General features: G+C 41.1%; 2 protein-coding genes across 7 annotated transcripts; one reads left to right on the top strand and one right to left on the bottom strand.

Moving 5' to 3' along the window:
- The first annotated feature begins 10,440 nt into the window (after nucleotides 1–10,440).
- Nucleotides 10,441–13,247, top strand: LOC103823377 (14 kDa phosphohistidine phosphatase). The gene is made up of 3 exons (XM_009098441.4): nucleotides 10,441–10,612; nucleotides 11,462–11,586; nucleotides 13,077–13,247. Exons 1-3 carry the CDS (start codon nucleotides 10,483–10,485, stop codon nucleotides 13,167–13,169), a joined length of 348 nt encoding a protein of 115 aa, XP_009096689.2. The 5' UTR covers nucleotides 10,441–10,482; the 3' UTR covers nucleotides 13,170–13,247.
- A 4,186-nt stretch (nucleotides 13,248–17,433) lies between these two features.
- On the bottom strand, nucleotides 17,434–19,171 carry METTL18 (methyltransferase like 18). 6 transcript variants are annotated; one of them, XM_018923473.3, is made up of 2 exons: nucleotides 18,746–19,171; nucleotides 17,434–18,665 (listed from the first exon to the last, which is right to left on the bottom strand). In XM_018923473.3, exon 2 carries the CDS (start codon nucleotides 18,535–18,537, stop codon nucleotides 17,485–17,487), a length of 1,053 nt encoding a protein of 350 aa, XP_018779018.1. In that variant the 5' UTR covers nucleotides 18,538–18,665; nucleotides 18,746–19,171; the 3' UTR covers nucleotides 17,434–17,484. The 6 variants fall into 6 exon arrangements, with proteins under 6 accessions (XP_018779018.1, XP_009096691.1, XP_018779020.1 ...); XM_009098443.4 differs by having other exon boundaries at nucleotides 17,434–18,662; XM_018923475.3 differs by having other exon boundaries at nucleotides 18,974–19,171.
- Nucleotides 19,172–19,194: the final 23 nt, after the last annotated feature.

Raw genomic sequence — 19,194 nt, 5'->3', positions numbered from 1 at the left:
AGTGTGAGTTTATACAGTGCATGTTGGAGCTCTGATTTTGGAGCCTCAGCCTGTTCTTACTGAATAAAAACCAGTGGCTTCTGGATTCCAAGCTAACATCAAGTGGTGTCACCCAATTTTTTCACAAAAAGTACAGAACTGTCAAGTAGCCAAAGATCTCTGCCCATCAAAGAAATTATCTCAGAAAAGGGCATGGAATAAAGAGTATATTTGAAAACAGCCTCAGTTATTAACAAATCAGGAGAGTTGACTAGAAATTTCAACAAAGTCTTAGAAAGCAAGTCAGTTATTGAAGAGAGTGAGGATTAAAAACAACACACAATATTTGTAGGCAGAGGAACACTTTCTAGCAAAGCTAGAAACACAAATGGACAATCAAGAAACTCTGGGGAGCTGAGATTAGCTTATGGCTGGCCTGGCCTTGCTTAGAAGCACCAGACACCCTGAGGCTTCCAGGCAGCATCAGATCAGGGCTGCTGTTTATTTAGCCTCAAACTGGCAATGAAAACTCTTCCTGTTTGCCAGCCCTTCTCTGTTAGGAGGCTTTACCACCTGAAGGACACAGACAGAACCTTGTATATTTATGCACCTATTCAGCACATTATGCAGCAGGGCCTAATTTCAACATTATTCTACTACAAACTAATGTCAATCAGCCCTGATAGGGCAGGGTTGGTTTGGGGTTTTTTTGTTTTCTAAAACATTGATCAGCTGTTACAACTGTATGCACAGAAAATTGATAGACAACTTCAGGAAGAGTTTTTATGCTCCCAGGCACCAAAAGGCAGAAAATGCTACGCCTTTTCCTGGAGATTCCCTTTTCCAAGTCACTTAATGAGCTTCCTACTGGTAAGCACTCATCCTTGTCATGGCAGAAACTCTGAAGAAAGCTCTGAGGAAACTTCATCAGAGTTCATTTGCCAGTGGAATCTCCGGAGGAAGGAAGAGTTTATTTCATAGTTTACAGCAGTCTTCCTTTGCAGGGGCTGTCTGAGACCTCTTGTCTGCAGCAGATAAAGAAAGCCCCACAAAAAATAACAGAACACCAAAGCCTACAAGCAATATGCTTTTAAAAACTCCAGCCTAAAAAAAGACTCTTTCTTTTTGTTGGCTGTATTCCCTTGTGTATTCTTTTTGCTGGCTGTATTCCATCATTGCCATGGGGCTCTTTTTGGTTTTTCCCAGGGAATTCTGCTATCCACTGACTAATATTCTGATTTCCCTGTAATGTACTGGAAGATGAAGGCAAAATTTTCAGGAAAAAAGAAAGCCTGAAAATCATTCTCAAAACCCCACAATAGAGGTAAAAACCTCATTATTAAAAGTCAGAGGCACTTAAAAACTTCAGGGGGACTGGGATTCCTATGAGCTAAAGCTTATCTTGGATGCTAAACAACATTTATATTTCAGGGAAAATACCTGTGATATATTTTCTTAGGTTGAACTGGAGATAATCAAGCTAAAAATGCCATTTCTGATTTCTGTGTCATTTATTCTCTTTACAAAGTTATTTCACATTCATGCTTTTTTACTCTTTTGCCAATTGATTTGGGAATGTGAATCCTCGTTTCTTGTGCTGTACAGAGCTGGATGAAACTGTGTCTCTCTTCTTATGCTATATGAGCACAGACATAGTTTCTTAAAATTAATACAATTCCTCTCTGCCAGAAAACAGGAGACTCTAAAGACAAGTTTTTAGAAATGCTGAACACTTCTTGCTCCTGTACACTCCAGAATTTCATTTGCACAAGTGAAGGCCCAACTTTTTATAGGGAACACTCCAGATCACCTCTTTTCCCTTACAAACAGAGGTGCACTGACAATTATGTTGCCACAACTGATTCTCCAGTTGGAAGGTTCACTTAAGAGGCCACTATGAGACATATAGGGTAAGAAAGGACTTTATAAACATATTAGGAATAAAACAAATAAAATCCAGCCAGGTCTGCCATTTAAAGGACAGCAATTGACAGAGGACATGTCAAATGTCATTTCTTTCCATATAAAGGAAAGTTGATATTCACTGCAATAGTGGAGTGAAGACTATTTAGGTAGGTTACAACCAATCAAGCTATAGTTAATAGATCCAAACCCTCAGTAATTAACTTTGAGAATGTGAGCAAAAAGATGTAAAAAGGTGAGGTGAACAAAAAGCAAATATTGCCTCTCTGTATCTCAGAAAAGAAGATCAAGGTAATCAGAAGCCAGGCCTTCCATGTGAGCAGAATAGAATAGAACAGAATATGGAAAAATGTTAATAGAATATTGAAAAATATTAAAGAAAACCACTGAAAAATCAGCAGAAGGCTGCCAGGCTGTCAAGAACAGCTGACATTGATATGATTGATCTGTTCCTGGCAGATCAACCTGGCTTGTGCCTCAAGGCTGTGTCAGTAATAAAGAAACAATAGCGCACTGTGGTTTGTAATAATGAAGATTTTTAATATCGTCCCATGAGACATTCTTATGAGGAAACAAGTGAAACAATGCTTAGCTGAAATCACCATAAAATGAGCACACAAGGGACAGAATCAGAACTCAAAGGGCAGATTTTCCTAGAGCCCTGTCTTTCCAAGAGAACTGTTTTATTCCCACCCCAGTGTAAAGAAGGGTGCTGGAGGAAAGAAATCTTTACAATCCACTAAAACCCAAAAGATGTTTTAGAGAACTTAGGAGGCACGTGACCAGCAATGTTTCACATCCACTTGGTGCATAACAAGTAGTGGTGGATTGATTTGTAGGGACAAAGTTTTAATTGAAAACTTTCCAAAGAGGCCATGAATTGTTAAAACAGGGGTTTTGTAGAGTCTGCCTTTCTGTTGGAAATTTGTAAGTTTTGGTTTGAGAAACATTTTTTTCAGTATCTCTATCAGTATCTCAAGAAAATTTAATGCAGCGAAAAATTATTTTACTTTCTCCGAAATTCTGTTGAAGAAATCACAAATTCAAGACAAACAGAGAATGTGGTGGGATCCCAGGTAAACAGAGTATATAGATGTACATTTGTACATGTAGAAAAACACAAGTTAATTTCCCATGTGTTTTTTAAAGACTTGTTCTTTATCTACAATATTGCATCTGCATTTACATATCAACAGACAAAAATAGAGCTTTAAGTGCCTCCAAGTAATCCAGTTCCATCTCTTCTAGAAGATATTTTTTGTCATTCCTAAATTAAAACACTGTATACGTATTTATTTCCAAGTGCTTTGTATAATGGACATTTATCCCATGCCAAAGAGTCATAGAACCACTTGAAATGTTTGAAACGGTGGAAAAACCTCCAGCTTCACCCACAGTAATACTAGGAGAGGAAAAGTAAGAGATTTAGCCAGTCTGGAGGGGGGAAAAGGAGTTCTAGCGCCAGTAGTGAAGGTGTTTCCTGTTTGGAGAGGAGCTTGCAACACTTAATTCCTTAGAAATTAAGAGACAAAGGGTTTAAGGCACAAGTTTTCCCTGAGGTCCAGATGGGAAGAAAAGATAATTTCTGAAAACATACTCACCCCTCAGCCTCTGTGTCTGATTAAGTGTGAATAAGGTAGGCAGTGCAACTGCTACAAAGAGGCTGGAATTTCTCAAGCCTGCCTGAGGCAGTCTCCACTCTGTCTGGAGTGGAACCCCAGGAGTCAGAAAATCTTATCTCCACTTCTCCTTTCGGGAATTTTGATGTGACTCAGTGCACAATTTCCTCCAAACAGGCAAAAATACACATTGAAGAATCTAACCTGAGGCTGGGGAGGGTCACTTGCACTGGCCAGGTGTGATTCAAAGCATTGAAACATGAAACAGCCAAGGAGCAGAGGAAACAAAAACTCACACCTTGCCGCGAGTTAAGATAAAAGCAGGACTGGCCTTAACATCACACACTGGCTGCCTGCAAGTGGAACTGAGCCCATGCAGAACTTGATTCTTTCTAATTCCACCGCTGGAAATTGTGGCAGAGAAGCTCTTGGAGCCTTGTCACCCTTCATGTACACATAGAAAGAATAAGTATATAATGCATGCATTGGCTGTTGATGTACTGTCCAGCTCTGTTCCACAGACCCATGGTCTCAGCAGGGAGATGTCCCAGAAATGACACCGACAGGAGATGCTGGCTCTGAGGAACAGAACAGGTACAGCTTTTGGCAAGTGAGAGGAGTGAGAGCAAGTTTTGGGATTAGGGGATTAAGTAGGTGGCTGAGACTGTAAAAGTGGTCATCATGAGATACAGTTTTTGTTTTGCAGATTCTTTGCATAGCTTCTGCCTAGCCCTGTTCCATTAAAATATTGTGTTGACTTATCAGAGAGCATGTGAGCTTATCAGCAGCACTGGATGGCTGACATGACCCACCAGTCTTGATTTGCTGTATCAGGAGGAAAAGGCTACAAAAAAAGGAAGAAGATGTAGCAGCTTCACTTCCTTACTAATGCATTTCTCCATGGGTTTATGGATTCCAAGCTTCAGCTCTGTTCTCTTCAGTGCTCAAGTTCAGCTTCAGGTACATCATTTTTATACATCAATGGACACAGTATTTAGCATGCTTGAGTCCTTAACTACAGCAGTATTCAAGAGCAATCATTAGATCATTAAACACAGCATTCATTATAACAAATAGAACAGTCATGAAAGGTCCATCCCCAAAACTACTGGAATTCCGTGGAATGAGAACTTGCCACAGGGTATCTGAAATCTACAAGGCAGAACACCACAGCACAAGGAACAACTGCACAGCACTAAGAAGTAAAACCTGACCCAAGAACAGCCATCAAAATGTATCATTCATACCACTTTTCACTTTTCTCAGTCAGTAGACCATGAGACAACAGAAGTTGAATCCTGTTCTTCTTATATCCAAGAAGAGTCTTTGAATTAAGGACTCTTTCAGGAGCTTTTTTTACCCCAAACACACCATCTATGAATTATTCAGAGAAAGAAATTTATTTCCATCAGCAGAATAAGTAATTACTTTTTAGGACAGGTGTTTTTAACACAGAATCATTAGTGAAGTCTACTTTAATTGCTGCATAGGATTGTTGTTTCAAGAACAAAGAACTCATTACAAACATGGAAAGCAATGGTGTTAAATTATTTAATTTTATCACTTCCCAGACAAGAAAACCCCAACAAACTGGCGCCACAAGGCCTTTAAAGTTCCAGTTAACTGCTACCAAGAAAATCAGGACTTTCCTTATTTCCAGGGCTTGAAAACAATACTTTAACTTTTCCAACAAAGATTTTGCTTCCAACACTTTTAGATTTCTTGACTCATCAGGAAGGATGATCTGTCACCTATCCTGAAATTGTTGCGCTTTTTTGTTTGAGCCTAAGAAGAGATCCACAAAGTGGATTTTCTCAAGTGCTAAGCATGTACTCCACCCAAGAGACTCTGTTAATAATCCTTCAATGTTAATAAAGGGTTGTCAAGCACTGGAACAGCCTACCCAGGGAACTGGAGGAGATATTTAGGTGCTTAGGGACATGGTTTTGTGGTGAATTTGGCAGTGGTAGGTTTCTATTTGGATTCTGATCTTACAAGACTTTTCCAAACAAATGATTGATTGTGTGATTCTGTATTTATCCATCCTGGTGCATACTAGTTGTGGTTTTTTCCTCTCATTTATCAATAGGCATTTACCCATCATTTGCAGTCACATGACTGCAATCAGTAGCAGACTCTGGTTATTTGGCCCACAGAAATAATATCACTTTCACAACAGGTATCAGCAAGAAGAGAAGGAATTGCCATTTACCAGCTATAAAATAATACTGGGCCTGCCTACAACATTCTTATTTCAGGCAGTTAAGAGTGCAGTTAATCTAAATCCCCACAATGGGGGTACACAACTACAGTGGGGAAGATACCTTAGTCTCAAAATAAAATGAAAGATCCAGATTTATGGCCACCTGAATATAAGTAAATTAGGAGTGCAGGTGCTCTATATCCTCTAGAGTTAAAGACAGACAAAGGTTTAACTAAAGGTTAAGTCAAAGGACATAACTTCAATTTATATCCAGAATTATGCTAGTAAGACTTCATACCATCACACTCCCCATCCATCATCTTCATTCTGATTTTTTCTTAGGAGCTGCCATCCCAACACCATGACAAAGGAAGGGCATGGTTTCCCTGCTGAATGCCTCCAGCCCTAAATCTACCAATCAAAAACCCCTCATATCTCTGCTCCAAGAATGCAAATGCGTGAGCTTATCGTGAAAAAAGGCAGCTGAAAGGCCCATCCTGATATTCAGGATGTCACATATCCCACCTAAATGAACTCTGATCAATTAAGCAGCTCATTCACACTGTTTGTCTCTGCAGAGCACTAAGGAACAGCTGGGCCTCAAGAACCATCACCTGCACACTGCTTCCATCATGCCCCCAGCATATGGTGCGAGGCACGGACCCCAAGAGCAGGGAAGGACAACCAAAGGACAGCAGGGCCCTGGAAACAAACCTAGAGAGCTGTTTCATTGATGAAGTGGATTCTGGACATGTCCTGTGTTCTCTCACTTCAAACATTAACAATCCTGTGACAGGCTGGTGATATTTATGGTCACTTAGAAGGAGAGCCAGGAGAATGACACCTCCTGGTAGGAAAGTCCAGGCTTTTCAAGGAATATATACATGTCATGAGGTCCCTTCTAAAGAAATACCTCTCCAGAAGCCTATTAGAAATTTGGGTTTAAGCCTGGGGAAGAGGAAGCAGTTAGGAAGGCTCAGAAAAGTAGAGAAGGTGCTCAGAAGTTTTCTGTATATAGACAGATACAGATGGTACAAAAACCCCAAATGGATAAAAAAACCTTTTGTGAGTAAATGTAGACTAGAAATTAGAGAGGGATTTTAGCCAGCAGAGCAATGGGGTTATAAAACTGCCTTCTATGAGGAGGAGAACAAAACTTGGTTTTCCCCAGATCTTGTTCATTTTCTGAAAGGGATCATTATTTATCAAAGCAAGATATGAGGGGTCCAGAAAAGGCCCTTCACAGATGCCAAAAATGTTAATCCCAAGAGAGATAATGTTATTAACCTGCATTTGTTCTGGCCTCTTTGCTAATCTGAGGAGCTGCTAATCAACAGCTGTAGAAGAAGAATCTTTATTAAATCCTATTAAATTGAATGGGGCAAGTAGCAAAGAAGACCTGTGATCTTTGGTGTCCATGGCAGAATTTACAACAGTGCATTTCCTTTGCACAAGTGTATTATGATCAGGGTTACTTCTGCTCTGGAATAAAAGGTAAATTTGCAAGTACAGCTAAACATTAGCCTTCATTTTACTTGCTCTGTTGTGTGAGGGTTACATGTGATGGAAAGCACCTACTTCAAAAGCCTTTCCTTAATATTTTCCTGTAATACAAGCACGGGCTAAATGTATCCTTACATCTTGTGCTCTCTGTCAGAGAGCTCAATAAAAGGACAAATTTACACACCTGGAGTTCAAAGTGATTGCTTCCTTTTTCCTGATTCCAGTAGCCTGGATTGTTCCAATGGCTTGAGAGAACCTCGTGTTGAGCTTCACTGCAACACAATGTATAGGTAAGAGCTTTGCAAAATAATAATATAACTTTTCTAGTCACTTGCCATTTAGAGTTCAAATTGCTGAAAAAATGAAGATGTTTTGGCATTAGGATACTCCTGGCTCACAGGATCTGATGATAGGAAGGACAGAAACAAAGCAATTTTATTTATTTGGGTGCAATCCAAATCCTACAAACTGCAATGCAAAACAAGACCCAAACAATGTTTTTTAGGACTCTGCTGCAAAGAGACAAGATGTCACTTGACCAAATAAATAAAAAAACCCCTCAATTTTTTCAGAAAACAGTGCCAAGCCCATGACAAAAGGAAAGTCCCTCTGTGCAGTTTTGTTGGAGACAGGCTGTGTCTGGCTGAAGACCCCTGTCGCCTCGTGCCATCCTCTCTGTACCCCTGAGGCCCACAAAGTGACGCACCAACAGTTCCCACCAGCAGCGGGGAATTTTTGTCTAAAAATGGCCTAAAAGCCAACAGGAAGCTCCTCTACCTGGGCATGGCATAGGAAACTACTCTTGGATAAAATGGGTGCTTGGGAAGGGAGAAGAATTAAAGAGAACTGGACAAAGCTCTGCTGGGATTATTACTAAATCCCAGTTATCTGCTCAAACTCATGTAGGGTCAAGCCTGATGCCTGTCCTCCTTGTTGAGAGAAAATTCCTTTCAATTTTATCTTCTGAGGTGTGCCACAAGTATTTCCTCTGCCATCCTCACCACTATTGTTCCTTGCTAGTTCCTTTCGTGCATCGTAACTGAAATGGGGCAATAAAGGTTTTCACAGCCACGCAACAGATTCCTGTGCTTGAGGAAATGAAGGAAACCATTCCAGTGAGAAAGAAAAAATGGAGTTTGTGCAAACAAACAACCTCCATAACGCTGTGTTAGAACAGTATAAATCAGAGCATGAGATATTAGGGTAGATTGGTAAACAAAGTAACCAACCACAACCAAACCAGACCTTCCTAGATTACTGGAAACAAATTTAAAGCACTAATGCTACAGGCCTTTAGTGCAAGGCAAAGCAAGCTTAGGCAACCACCTCAACTCCACAAGACACTCTAAGCCTCATTATCCTAACTAGGCACAGATTTTACCACTGTCTCTGCCTGCCTTGAAAATCCAGAACAGCTGAGGCAGGAGCCTGGTTTCTGCTGAAAGCCCTTCACACCTCTTCATCCCCTAAAATTTAGTTAGTAAGGATCCAGCTCCCTAGAGCTCTGGACTTATTTCTTCCCAGGTTTGTTGTTGCTCTGTGCACAAACAAGGTAACTAGCAACAGTTTCTGAAATAACAAAATGCTGTTTTTTTTTAAATTAATTGTTTATTGCAGTGAATCACATAGCTCAGGAAGCAGCTTTAATTGTAAAGTGACAAATTTCAAAACATTCTAACTACCAATTTACATTTACCTTTGTCATATCTCTAAATACTAATAAATTTATGTTTAGATGGTAAGTACTCTTCCTCTGTTTTACTGATGTTTTTCATTATATCTTAAATTACATAGCATTTGATGTATTTAGAGAAAGTATTCAAGTACTAGTTTTAGATTTTCAAGCTATTGTTGATGGAGAAATTAATTTCAACAATAACTTAAATATTTGTATGTATGAAAAGAGCAAAATAGTTTAGTTAGAAATTATCTACAATGTAACTTAAAATGTAGCTATGTGGAAGTGCCAGATGTTTTGAATTTTTAAAAATTTTCTAGTTTTTGAATATGAAATTTCCCTGATTTTGGAGTAAACACTTGATACAAACTATGCTCTTGCTTCAGCACTGCATGAAAGCAATTATTTTTCCTTTGGTCAATGTTATAGGTTTATTCTTCAGTGAAGTGGTAACAAAAAAGGGGTGGCTTTAAATTGAAAGAAAATAGATATAGATTAGATATGGGAAAGATGTTCCTCACAGTGAGGGTGGAGGGACTCTGGTACAGGTTATCCAGAGAAGCTGTGCATGCCCCACCCCTGGAAGTTCAAGGCCAGGCTGGATGGGGCTCGGAGCAACCTGGGATGGTGGAAGGTGTTCCTGTCCATCGCAGGGGTTAGGAATAAAGCATCTTTAAAGTCCCTTTCAACCTAAACCACTGTGTGATTCCATGAAATTATTCATTCTACACATCTGTGACTGGGTGATCAATTCGTGTGGGGCTTGCCTAAATCATCAGGCACGCCTATAAAGCGAAGCAACCACGAGTTGTTGTATTGTATTTCTTACTGAGCTTCAGTACAACGTGACCTGAGGAATATTGGCTGTTGGAGACAATATTAGTGCCCTCTGCTGTGGCACAAACATTTTGCTTTGCCCTGGCCCCGCAGGTGCCACCTACAAAGTCCCAGCTTGAGGACAAGGGAGAAGAGCCCACGGTGGCAAAGGGAGGATGCAGGACAAGAGCTCTGTGAAGGGCACTTTACTGATAGAGGCAGTGCTCAGCTCCTGCTCTTGTAGTCTATGAAAAAGATTTTGTTTCTCTGCTTTTGGTGCCTCGATGCTCATGGAGGAGCATCTGGTAAAAGCAGAGTTTTATTGCCGTGAGGGCTTCGGTCAGGTGGAGACCCACATGACTTCAGTCCCAGGTCAGAAGTTAAAATATTAATTATATTGGTTTAATGCTTCTTTAGACTTGAAGGTTTGGTGTCAGACTAAAACAGAACTACCTTGGTGTTTCATTGAAACCAGAGAAATAGTAATTTACTTCTCTTTAAGCAGATGCTGTACCGCTATTTTTAAGGTTGCATGCGGCTACACAAGAGCTATCTGTAATAGCGCAGCTTTGCAATTTGACCTAACGACTAAATTCGGCTCGTTTTTATCGGCGGGCACCCCAAGGAGCCGCACAGCCGCCGCCGCCCACAGCCCGTCCCCTCAGGGCGAGCCACCGCCCACAGCCCGTCCCGCCTCACGGCCGCCATGGCGCCCGCCCCGCCCCGCCCCGCCGCCTTCCCGCCCCCGCGGCGGCAGCGCCATGGCGGCCGTGCGGGACGTGGAGATCGACCCCGAGGGCACCTTCAAGTACATCCTGGTGCGGCTGCAGCGCCCGGGCGGCGGCGAGCAGCGCGACATCGTCCGCGGCACCAAGGCGGCCGAGTTCCACAGTGCGTGACAGCCCGCGGGGCCGAGGGGGCAGCGGCCACAGCGGGGCCCCCCCGGCGGGACGCGGCCGCCGGACCCCGGCGGGTGTGAGGCGGAGCGGGAGCCCTGGCTTAAACAGCTCAAAAATCCCCTTTTCCCCTCTTTCTGCGTCCCCCATGTGATAGGAAAATTGGGGCTGTGTATCTGTCGTGTGCTCCTTCGGAACCCAGCTGAAAGGAATGAGGAGGTGTCTTTGCAAACCGCGGGCCTGATGGTAGATAAGGGCAAATATTGAGAGGTGAAAGAAGCAATGGAGGGGGAACCATAAATTCTTATGGAATTCCACTAATTGACACAGGCTGTTACTCACTCAAGGCTGTGCTAAATCCCTGGATTTACAGAAAAAGAACAGAAACACAAGGAGATAGGAGGAAAAAAAAAGGTGTGGGTGGTTACACATTAGAAATGAGTCTATTAGGTGACTGGGGAAGTCTGTGCCTTTCAAGGGAAAGAGAGAAATGGAAAAATTAGGATAAAAAGGAGGCTGTGTCTTCTAACAATTTAGACCCCACGGGAAGTGCCCATGACTTCTCCCTTCATTTGAATAAAGTTACAGGACCCCACTGTCTCCTTTGTGAACATAAACCTCTGGTGTTAGTGGATTAATTTTCCTGACACAGTCCCCTCATTTTGGAGAATGATGTATGCTAACTAACTAAAAAACTTTAACTGCTTTAACTGCAGCTTTTCTGTGCCTCTGAAGAGAAACCTCCCTGCCTTGTAGGTGAAATAAGAAAGTAGCCAAAAATTAGTTCAAGACTATTTAATGCCTAGTTCCTGTTCTAATGTCTCTCACCATTCTTCTTGTGCAGATCATATATTTGAAAAAGTAAATCCTGAGATGGAAAAGCTGGGATATGAGTGCAAGTGCCTTGGAGGAGGGAAAATTGAACATAATAGCAAAGACAAGAAAATCAGGGTATTTGGGCTCTCAACAGTAAGTGCATCTCTCATTTTCCTTCAAATGCTTCTGTCTCTGATGCTCTGGGATTTTTGGTTAATAGCATGGTGGCTTTTGGCAATTTACATCTCATTTTAAGCATTAACTGGAAAACTTGCCTGGCTCACTTGTGAGGTAGATTAGAAATACAATAATTTTAGGGCCGGAGACTTGTATTATTAATCTAGCTGCCAAATTAAGTGTTAGAGGCAGTGGTCAGCTCTTGCAGTCTGAGAAATAGACTTTATTCTCTGCTTTTGGTGCCTTGATGCTCACAGAGGAGCATCAGGTAAAAGCAGAGTTTTATTGCCGTGAGGGGGTGGAGACCCTGTGGTTGAGATGGCCTCAGTCCCAGGTCAGAAGTTAAAATATTAATTATATTGATTTAATGCTTCTTTTGACTTGAAGGTTTGGTATCAGACTCTAAAACAGAACTGCCTTGGTGTTTTATTGAAACCAGAGAAATAGTAATTTATTTCTTCTGAAGCTGTGCTGCTATTTTTAAGGCTGGATGAGGTCTCCAAAATGGTTGCCAAGGCAAGAGTGAGCCGTGGATTCTGTTGCTTTCCAACTGACATGACTATAATATCTGTTATTTTTGAAAAGCTTGCATTTTATAATGCATCAACTTTAACCTTTTCAGTTTAAATGCTTGTTTATTGTTCCTCTCTGGGGCCCTCACTGATGAATAAGATAATGTTTGATAATACAACCTTGAGCTCTTTTGTTTCAGTTTTCTAAGTAAACTTTCATTTGAAATATTATGGGAAAAAATAACCTGTAAATCAGATTTCTGTCTGTGTACTGCACTGTTATGTGTAGTTCTGAAATAAGAAATCAAGATAACTATGATCATGTAAGACAATAATGGAGAGGCCACTTTGACCACAACTGCCTTAAATTTCAGTGAAACAGTAACAGTGACCAATGATTTTTAAATGAGGGCTAAAAACCACATGGGTCATCTGACCTTACCTTGGAGTTGCAATGGCTGAAGAGCACAGATACTTAAAATTGTGCTATTATCAGCTGAGGCAGGATGGGAAATAAATAAAATGTGAAGACTCTGATTTCTTTAGTGGCCAGAGTAGTGCTCAAATGCTCACACTTGTTTGCTTATTCTCTTTCCCTTCAGCTGAGCCAAATCAGCTGTTTGTATGCTCACACATTAAAGTGGGTCAATGCAGTTTAAAGCAACATTCCATAAATATAGTGGCTCATGGGTTGGGAACCTTTTAAAACAAACTTTCTGCTGGAGAAATTGTGTAGAAAATACATTTTCTGTTTGACCCCACTTCATTTATTTTGTAGAACTTCAATTTGGTGAGGAGGGAATTGGAGAGGATAATAGAAAAAAAAAAAAAACATTATACTGCAAAAGTATCTTTTTTTAGAAGTTTTGATTTGCATGTGAACAACTTTGTGTTGATGAGAACTGAATGGTTCTGGAGATTTCATGTTCATGTCCAATTTGTTCTGTCTTGCAGGGCTATGGAAAAGCAGATCACTCAGTCACTGTAGAGATACTGAAGAAAGAGTATACAGATTATGAAATTACATGGTCAGATGACAAGAAATAAACTTGTGAACACAATGAGCAGTTCCAACCTGGTAACTGTGAGCTGTACTTTGATAAATAAAATTGAATGTGTGTTCTATGTGTGCAACCATAAATCTGGAGTAACTGGACTCTGCCATAGTTTATAATATGGTTGGTAATCCTCAGATGTATCTTAGTTTTTAGGTCATTTCCTTGTGCAGAATATGAAGTTCTGACCCTTTTTCCTTTCCTTTTGATATGCCCTTTAGTTAAACTCTCCCTCACCTCCTTACCTCTGATTTGTTTTCTCCAGTCCCATTTCACTGATCTGTTGTAGGATACCTAAGGATTTACCATCAACTTCAAACACCTCTGGGCCAAACCTGTCCACTGATCTTTTGACCACAGTGTTTTCAATTTGTTTTTCTGTTACTTTTTTAGGCTTCTCATCTTTCTTACCCTCATTTTAAAAAAATTGGTGTGGAGAGTGGGGTTGATTGTTACAGTTCTTCAATGATCCAAATCTTTGATTTACTCAGTGATTTTAAAATCTAGTATTCTGCAGAAGTAATGATCAAAATATTTGATTTTCCTGTAAGAACCTTCCCTATAGCAGACTGGTGGCAATATAAAAATTCTGCCAATGCTTCTTTCATTCTGATTTCTCTGGATTGCTTTGATTTGTGTGAGTTTAAGAATACTTTTTTTTATGTTATAGTGAACTGCCTTCTCAGTGCACCTTGACAGTGTCTGAATTAGCTAACATCACCTTCCTATTGTGACAGGATGTTGCCTTTTGTGTGTTGTGAAATTACTTTCTACAATTTTGACTCTTTGTTTCATGGTACTTCTCATTTAATTCATTTGTGGATTTATTGACTTGCTGTCTTGAAGGCTTGCTGACTTCCAGAGGTAACTCTGGGTGGTGATATATTCTAGATTATATAGTCTTCCCTTTGCTGTGGTTCCTTACCCAGCAGTATCTGGTGGTGTAGGGAAGCCTTTTCTTTTCAGCATGCAAGTGACTCGAACAGTACAAACCAGGAAATCTGAGACACTTTAGGCCAGTTTCTATCACCAAAAATCCTGCTGTTACTCCCCTCTTACAACTGTGATCCATCTTAAGTCACCTTTCTATGCCTTTGTTTCAGTTGTGGAGAGGAATTTTCTGTTCTCATCCTCAAACCTTTCAGTCCAGTCCTCACCAGAAGAGTTCCAGTGTCTCCATCCCAATAATCTCCTCAGAGCAGAATCTCCTAAACCTGGTGCTGTAGGTCTCTTGGTTGGCACCAGATTCCCCCACTTGCAGCCTGGATTTTCCCCTCCAGCACCCTTGCCTGCTTTTCTCTTTCTGCTTCTCTCTGAGTTCCTGTGCAGTGGTTATCTGGCTGCACTTCAAATATACTGTAGTAATGATTTTACTTAGCAAGATTTTTATTTCAGAGCCTGTGTGCCCAATAACCAAGAATAGCACACAAGTCAGTAACCTGCAAATTGGGCACTTCCCAGTTCCATTATCAAGGGCTTTTTTTCCCCTAAGCTTTAGTAAAATAACTGTAGCTGCCAGTATACCTGAGTTTTAAATAGCCTCATTTCCCAAAACTGGCAAATAGTCTTCAGATGGAAGTCATCAGTTAGGGATAACTGTGTTAAAACAAACAAGCCTTTCAATTTAGTTTCCTGAGGTATTTAATGAGTGATTTTAATCTTTGTCTACACAATACTTACAGGAAAGACATAGCTTACACTGGACTTATTATTGTAATGACGTGTTCAAAATGTGAGGGGAGGAAAAATAGTCATGATTTGGAGTGAACTGATCAAAATTCAGTTACCAACTGATCTTCACCTTTTATTTCTTCATAGAAGAAAGATTTTAATGTGTCGTAAAAAAAAAAAATACTTTGAGGGACCTCCCAATTCAGTTATTTTTTTTTTAGTGCAATGTCATTTGGGGCAATTTAATTTCCCTGGTCATTAAGTAATACGTACAAGTGTTACAAAGGAATGAAAAGTTTATTTTCTTGTATTCCAGTTTGTGAAGAGGAGCAGGACACTGGTCACTAGGGTGGTGAGGATTTCTCAGGTAGAGCAAGCCTTAATGTAGATGAGGGAAATTAGTATTATTTGAAGTTGAAACATCAACAACCTACAATGTAAACTTAAGGGTTGAACTCTGTTTCCTCTCAGCATGGACCTACTGAATTCTAAGAAGAGAACTCATCTCAAATATGGAAGTCCCAATGCTAATTGTGCTGATTTAACCTGAGGAAAAGCATCTTCCATTTTCTAATCAGATTCTGAAATTGGAAGCTAATTATGCTGTGTGGGTGTTATTTGTTTTGCAGGTGTGCAGTCATGATAGCATTGTGGCTCTGCCATGCTTCACTCAAAGTCCTAAAAATTCTGATTCTATATTTGCACAAAACCAGCTATGTTTGAGTCAAATGCTGAGTGAAGGCACAGTAATTAAACCAAAGATGCTGAGTTTGATAGTGGAATATTATCAAAAAGAAATGTTATAGTAGAAGATTTTAAGTACCTTCTTCATTTATTCATCCGAAATTACATGAGATTCTTGTTCCTAACCATATTCTTTGTCATAGATGTCACATTTCTTATTACTTTAGGTATGGTTCTCTGGAACTGCACTAGACTAGCAGGTGTAGAACAACCTATTCAGTGCAAGCCATGATTTATCTTAGGATTGAGTTTGAAAAATGACAAATGGTAACCCATTTGTTTCCAGCTTCTCTGTTTTGACAGAAAGAAATATATAAAGATCTGTCAACAGTACCTTCTTGATTTGCCAAAGCTAAAACTTTTTTTGTTCCTTGCTCTGTAGTCAGCAGTTACCATCATTAAGTTTCAGAGCTGGTGCAGAAAAATTCCGAAGCACCATGGCAGTCATGGCAAAACTGACTTTTTCCCTCTCTCTCCTATCCTATGAGAGGCTAAATTCAGTAGTTTCCACAGCATCCCTTTAAAATAGTCTGAAACAGTAGTGAAGGCTCTTCTGTGAAGTGCAGGAAATCCTTTACAACTCTATCTTAATAGCAGGAGGTTCAAAATAGGAACCTTGGCATTGACTTTCAGCACCTTCAGTGATGGAAACTTCATGGCGTAATTAAAGTGATTTACATCACTGCTGTACTAAGTTTCTTTCCATCCCCTCAGACTATTTCCTTCTGCTCTACACTGAAGATCCTTGCATCCAGTTTACAGCAGTGGTCACTGTCTCCAAGTTTATATTTCTGATAAAGCAGTGCATGATGACAGCAGCTGTCTAAGAGCTCTCTGTCTGGTTTTGGCCAGGGCAAAACATGCAGTGGATTTCCTCTTTTTGTTTGAATTGCCAGTGGCAGTGAGTGCTCAAGACCGGGTTGTGTAGTTCTGCAGTGATCTCTTTCAGCCTAGGGAAGTGCCTTGTATGGCAGGCTTTTCTGAGTGCTTTCTGTCCTGCCAAACTGCTATGAAAAGATTGAAGAGGTGTGGATGTTCAGTAGTACCTCCAGCAAGTTTAGAAAAAGGGTAATTAATTTCTGGAAAAATCTTGCTTAAAACAGTACAGCAATCTATTAAACTCCTGTAAAAGCACAGTTTATCTCCTTTTCCAATTATCTCCTAAAGCTCAGTTCTATCATCATCCTCCAGTATTTCATTTGTAGGCTTGTTGGTTGGTAGAAGGAGCTTGTCTTGTGTAGAATATTCTTTCAAGTCAGCTTCTAAACCAGCATGGCTTTTTCTAATTCCTTGCTACAATTTTCTTAGCCTATGACAAAATCTGAATGTGAAAATTTACAGACCACAGTGGTTAATATTGTTACACTCTTTAAGTACTTTGAGCTTGAGTACATCATGTGTGCATTACGCATGGAAATGTTACATGGATTTCTGAGATCCCCATGAGTGATAAATACAATCACATCCCCCTCTGCTGGCAAAGCAGCAGAGCTCAGAGGAGCGTGGTCCCTGCCTGAATCTGGCTGCAGTCAGGCTACCCCAACCCTTGAGAAAAGCCTCTTGCACTAATTTTGGATGCTAAATTTACCTCATTCAGCCACAATACCTCACAGTTCTGCTGTTCACAGAGAATACGAAAGCCTGGCTGGAGACAATTTCTTGCTTAACCTTTGTGTATAAATTATCATTAACAGTTGCTGCTTTAAACAGAACTCTATGCAAAATCAACATCAGAAAAATCCCTCACTTCTAGTCAAACACTAGAATTTGTCAAACATTTCCACAACCACCATCCTTAATTCGTTAAACCAGAATAACAGAGGAAAAAGCAAAGAGAGACATGAGGATTAAAACATTTTTCAGGTTTTTTTTGGAAGATCGATAGTTTAATTTTAACAGGAATTTTTAAAGGCAATTTCCATAATGCATCGCTGCAGACCCTGATCAATTGTTTTAACCATCCTGGTTTTAAACACGTTTTTGTCTTCAATGAACTTCTCAAAGAGATAGACACCACCACCAACTCCAAAATAATGCACTTTGCTTGCCAAATACACACATCCATTTCTATCCAGGAGCTGAGCCAGTGTATCATGCAAAGCACTGTAGTAGTCAGGATTATAGATGGTCTCAGAGGTGAGAATTATATCGTACTTCACACAGGGTTTGCTGCTGTTTGACAGGAGCTGGCTGACTTGAGACCACTCTCCAGAAAAAAATCTGCATCTGTTGAGCACATCAGGTGAGCCCTCTGCTTTCCTGGGCCTCTTTGAAGGAGGCTTGCTGGCTTTTCTGTCCTTCCCACTGCCCATCCTCCTGCCTTCACTGATACAGTTGGCCACCACGTTAGGCAAGGTTATTTCATCAATCACTGTGCTGTTGTAGTCCTGAAAATGGACTCTGGCAGCTTCACCCTGTAAAGCAACAATTCCCAACAGTCCAGCCCCACAGCCAAGATCCAATACAGTCTTGTTGGTAAATTCTATTTCAGCCTCAGACAAATAGTCCATGAGATCAAAGGTGCATTCCCAGATTTTCAGCCCTCCTTCATAGACTCCTGGGATGAGATCAGAGTGAGAAGAAACACTTTTGGACACAATGCCTTCGCTGTCAGCATCACCTGAACACGTCATTTCCACTACAGACAGCTTTACATGAGACAGGCCCAATACTGTTTCCATGACTTTATTTTCCAATGCTTTGTGGAGGTCTTGGGGGATGCTGTGCTCCTTGGCAGCTTTCACACAGAGGTTCTTCTTCAAAGCTGCCTCATCCTGGTGCTTAGCAGCAGCCAGCTTCGGGCTGGGCTTTGCTGCAAGATCGGCAGTTCCTCTGCTCTTTTCCCTGGATTCCTGCTTGTGTTCTGGAGAGCACAGCAGTAAGAAGTGAGTGTCTGCCTCGCTGTTCTCATTTTCATCGACAGCAAAATTAAATTGAAAATCCATTTTCAGGAATAACAGTTTTTTAAAAGCTTAATTTGTTACAGCCAAGCTTTAATGTAGGTATTGTTGCGGAACAGAGTATTTTGCTGGTGCAGTATAAGATGTCTTGCCAAGAGCCAGGTGAACTGCTGCTGGAAATAAGAGTAAATAGTTTTATATATCATTAATATCAGCACAAACCGTCTAGTTGTAGAATCCTGAATTTTATTACCAGGCTCCCCCGGAAAGCCGTGGAATCTCCCTCTGGAAACATTCCAAATCCACCTGGACGCGTCGCTGTGTCACCAGCTCTGGGGGACGCTGCCTTGGCAGGGGGATTGGACCGGATGATCTCCAGGGCTCCCTTCCAACCCTAGCTATTCTGTAATTTTAAAAGCCCGCTCTCTAACGACTTCAATTTACTAAAACACAGCGTCACAGCTGACCCCATCTCACATACCAGCCAAGGGAATTACGACAGCTGCCAGCTCCGCTAAAACTCGCATTTCAGACTCAGCGTTTCAAGGGGCGCAACCCCAAGGCGCGGAGCTGCCCCGCAGTCCGGGTTCGGGGCTCCGGGAGCGTTTCTCACCGCGCTTTCCCCGCGCCGCGGCCGCCGCTCGCTCCGGGCCAGCCCCCGCCGCTCCCACGTGCAGCCGCTTCCGCTTCCTCGGGCGCGGG

This window comes from Serinus canaria, chromosome 8 (assembly GCF_022539315.1).
Source record: "Serinus canaria isolate serCan28SL12 chromosome 8, serCan2020, whole genome shotgun sequence".
Lineage (NCBI taxonomy): Eukaryota > Metazoa > Chordata > Aves > Passeriformes > Fringillidae > Serinus > Serinus canaria.
This window is presented reverse-complemented; position numbering and strand designations above follow the sequence as displayed.

Coding starts and splice junctions, on each gene's coding strand:
- LOC103823377 (XM_009098441.4), top strand. CDS start 10,483: ATGGCGGCCGTGCGGGACGTGGAGATCGACCCCGAGGGCACCTTCAAG. Junction 10,613..11,461: donor CAAGGCGGCCGAGTTCCACA/GTGCGTGACAGC, acceptor CTTCTTGTGCAG/ATCATATATTTGAAAAAGTA. Junction 11,587..13,076: donor GGGTATTTGGGCTCTCAACA/GTAAGTGCATCT, acceptor TCTGTCTTGCAG/GGCTATGGAAAAGCAGATCA.
- METTL18 (XM_018923473.3), bottom strand. CDS start 18,537: ATGGATTTTCAATTTAATTTTGCTGTCGATGAAAATGAGAACAGCGAG.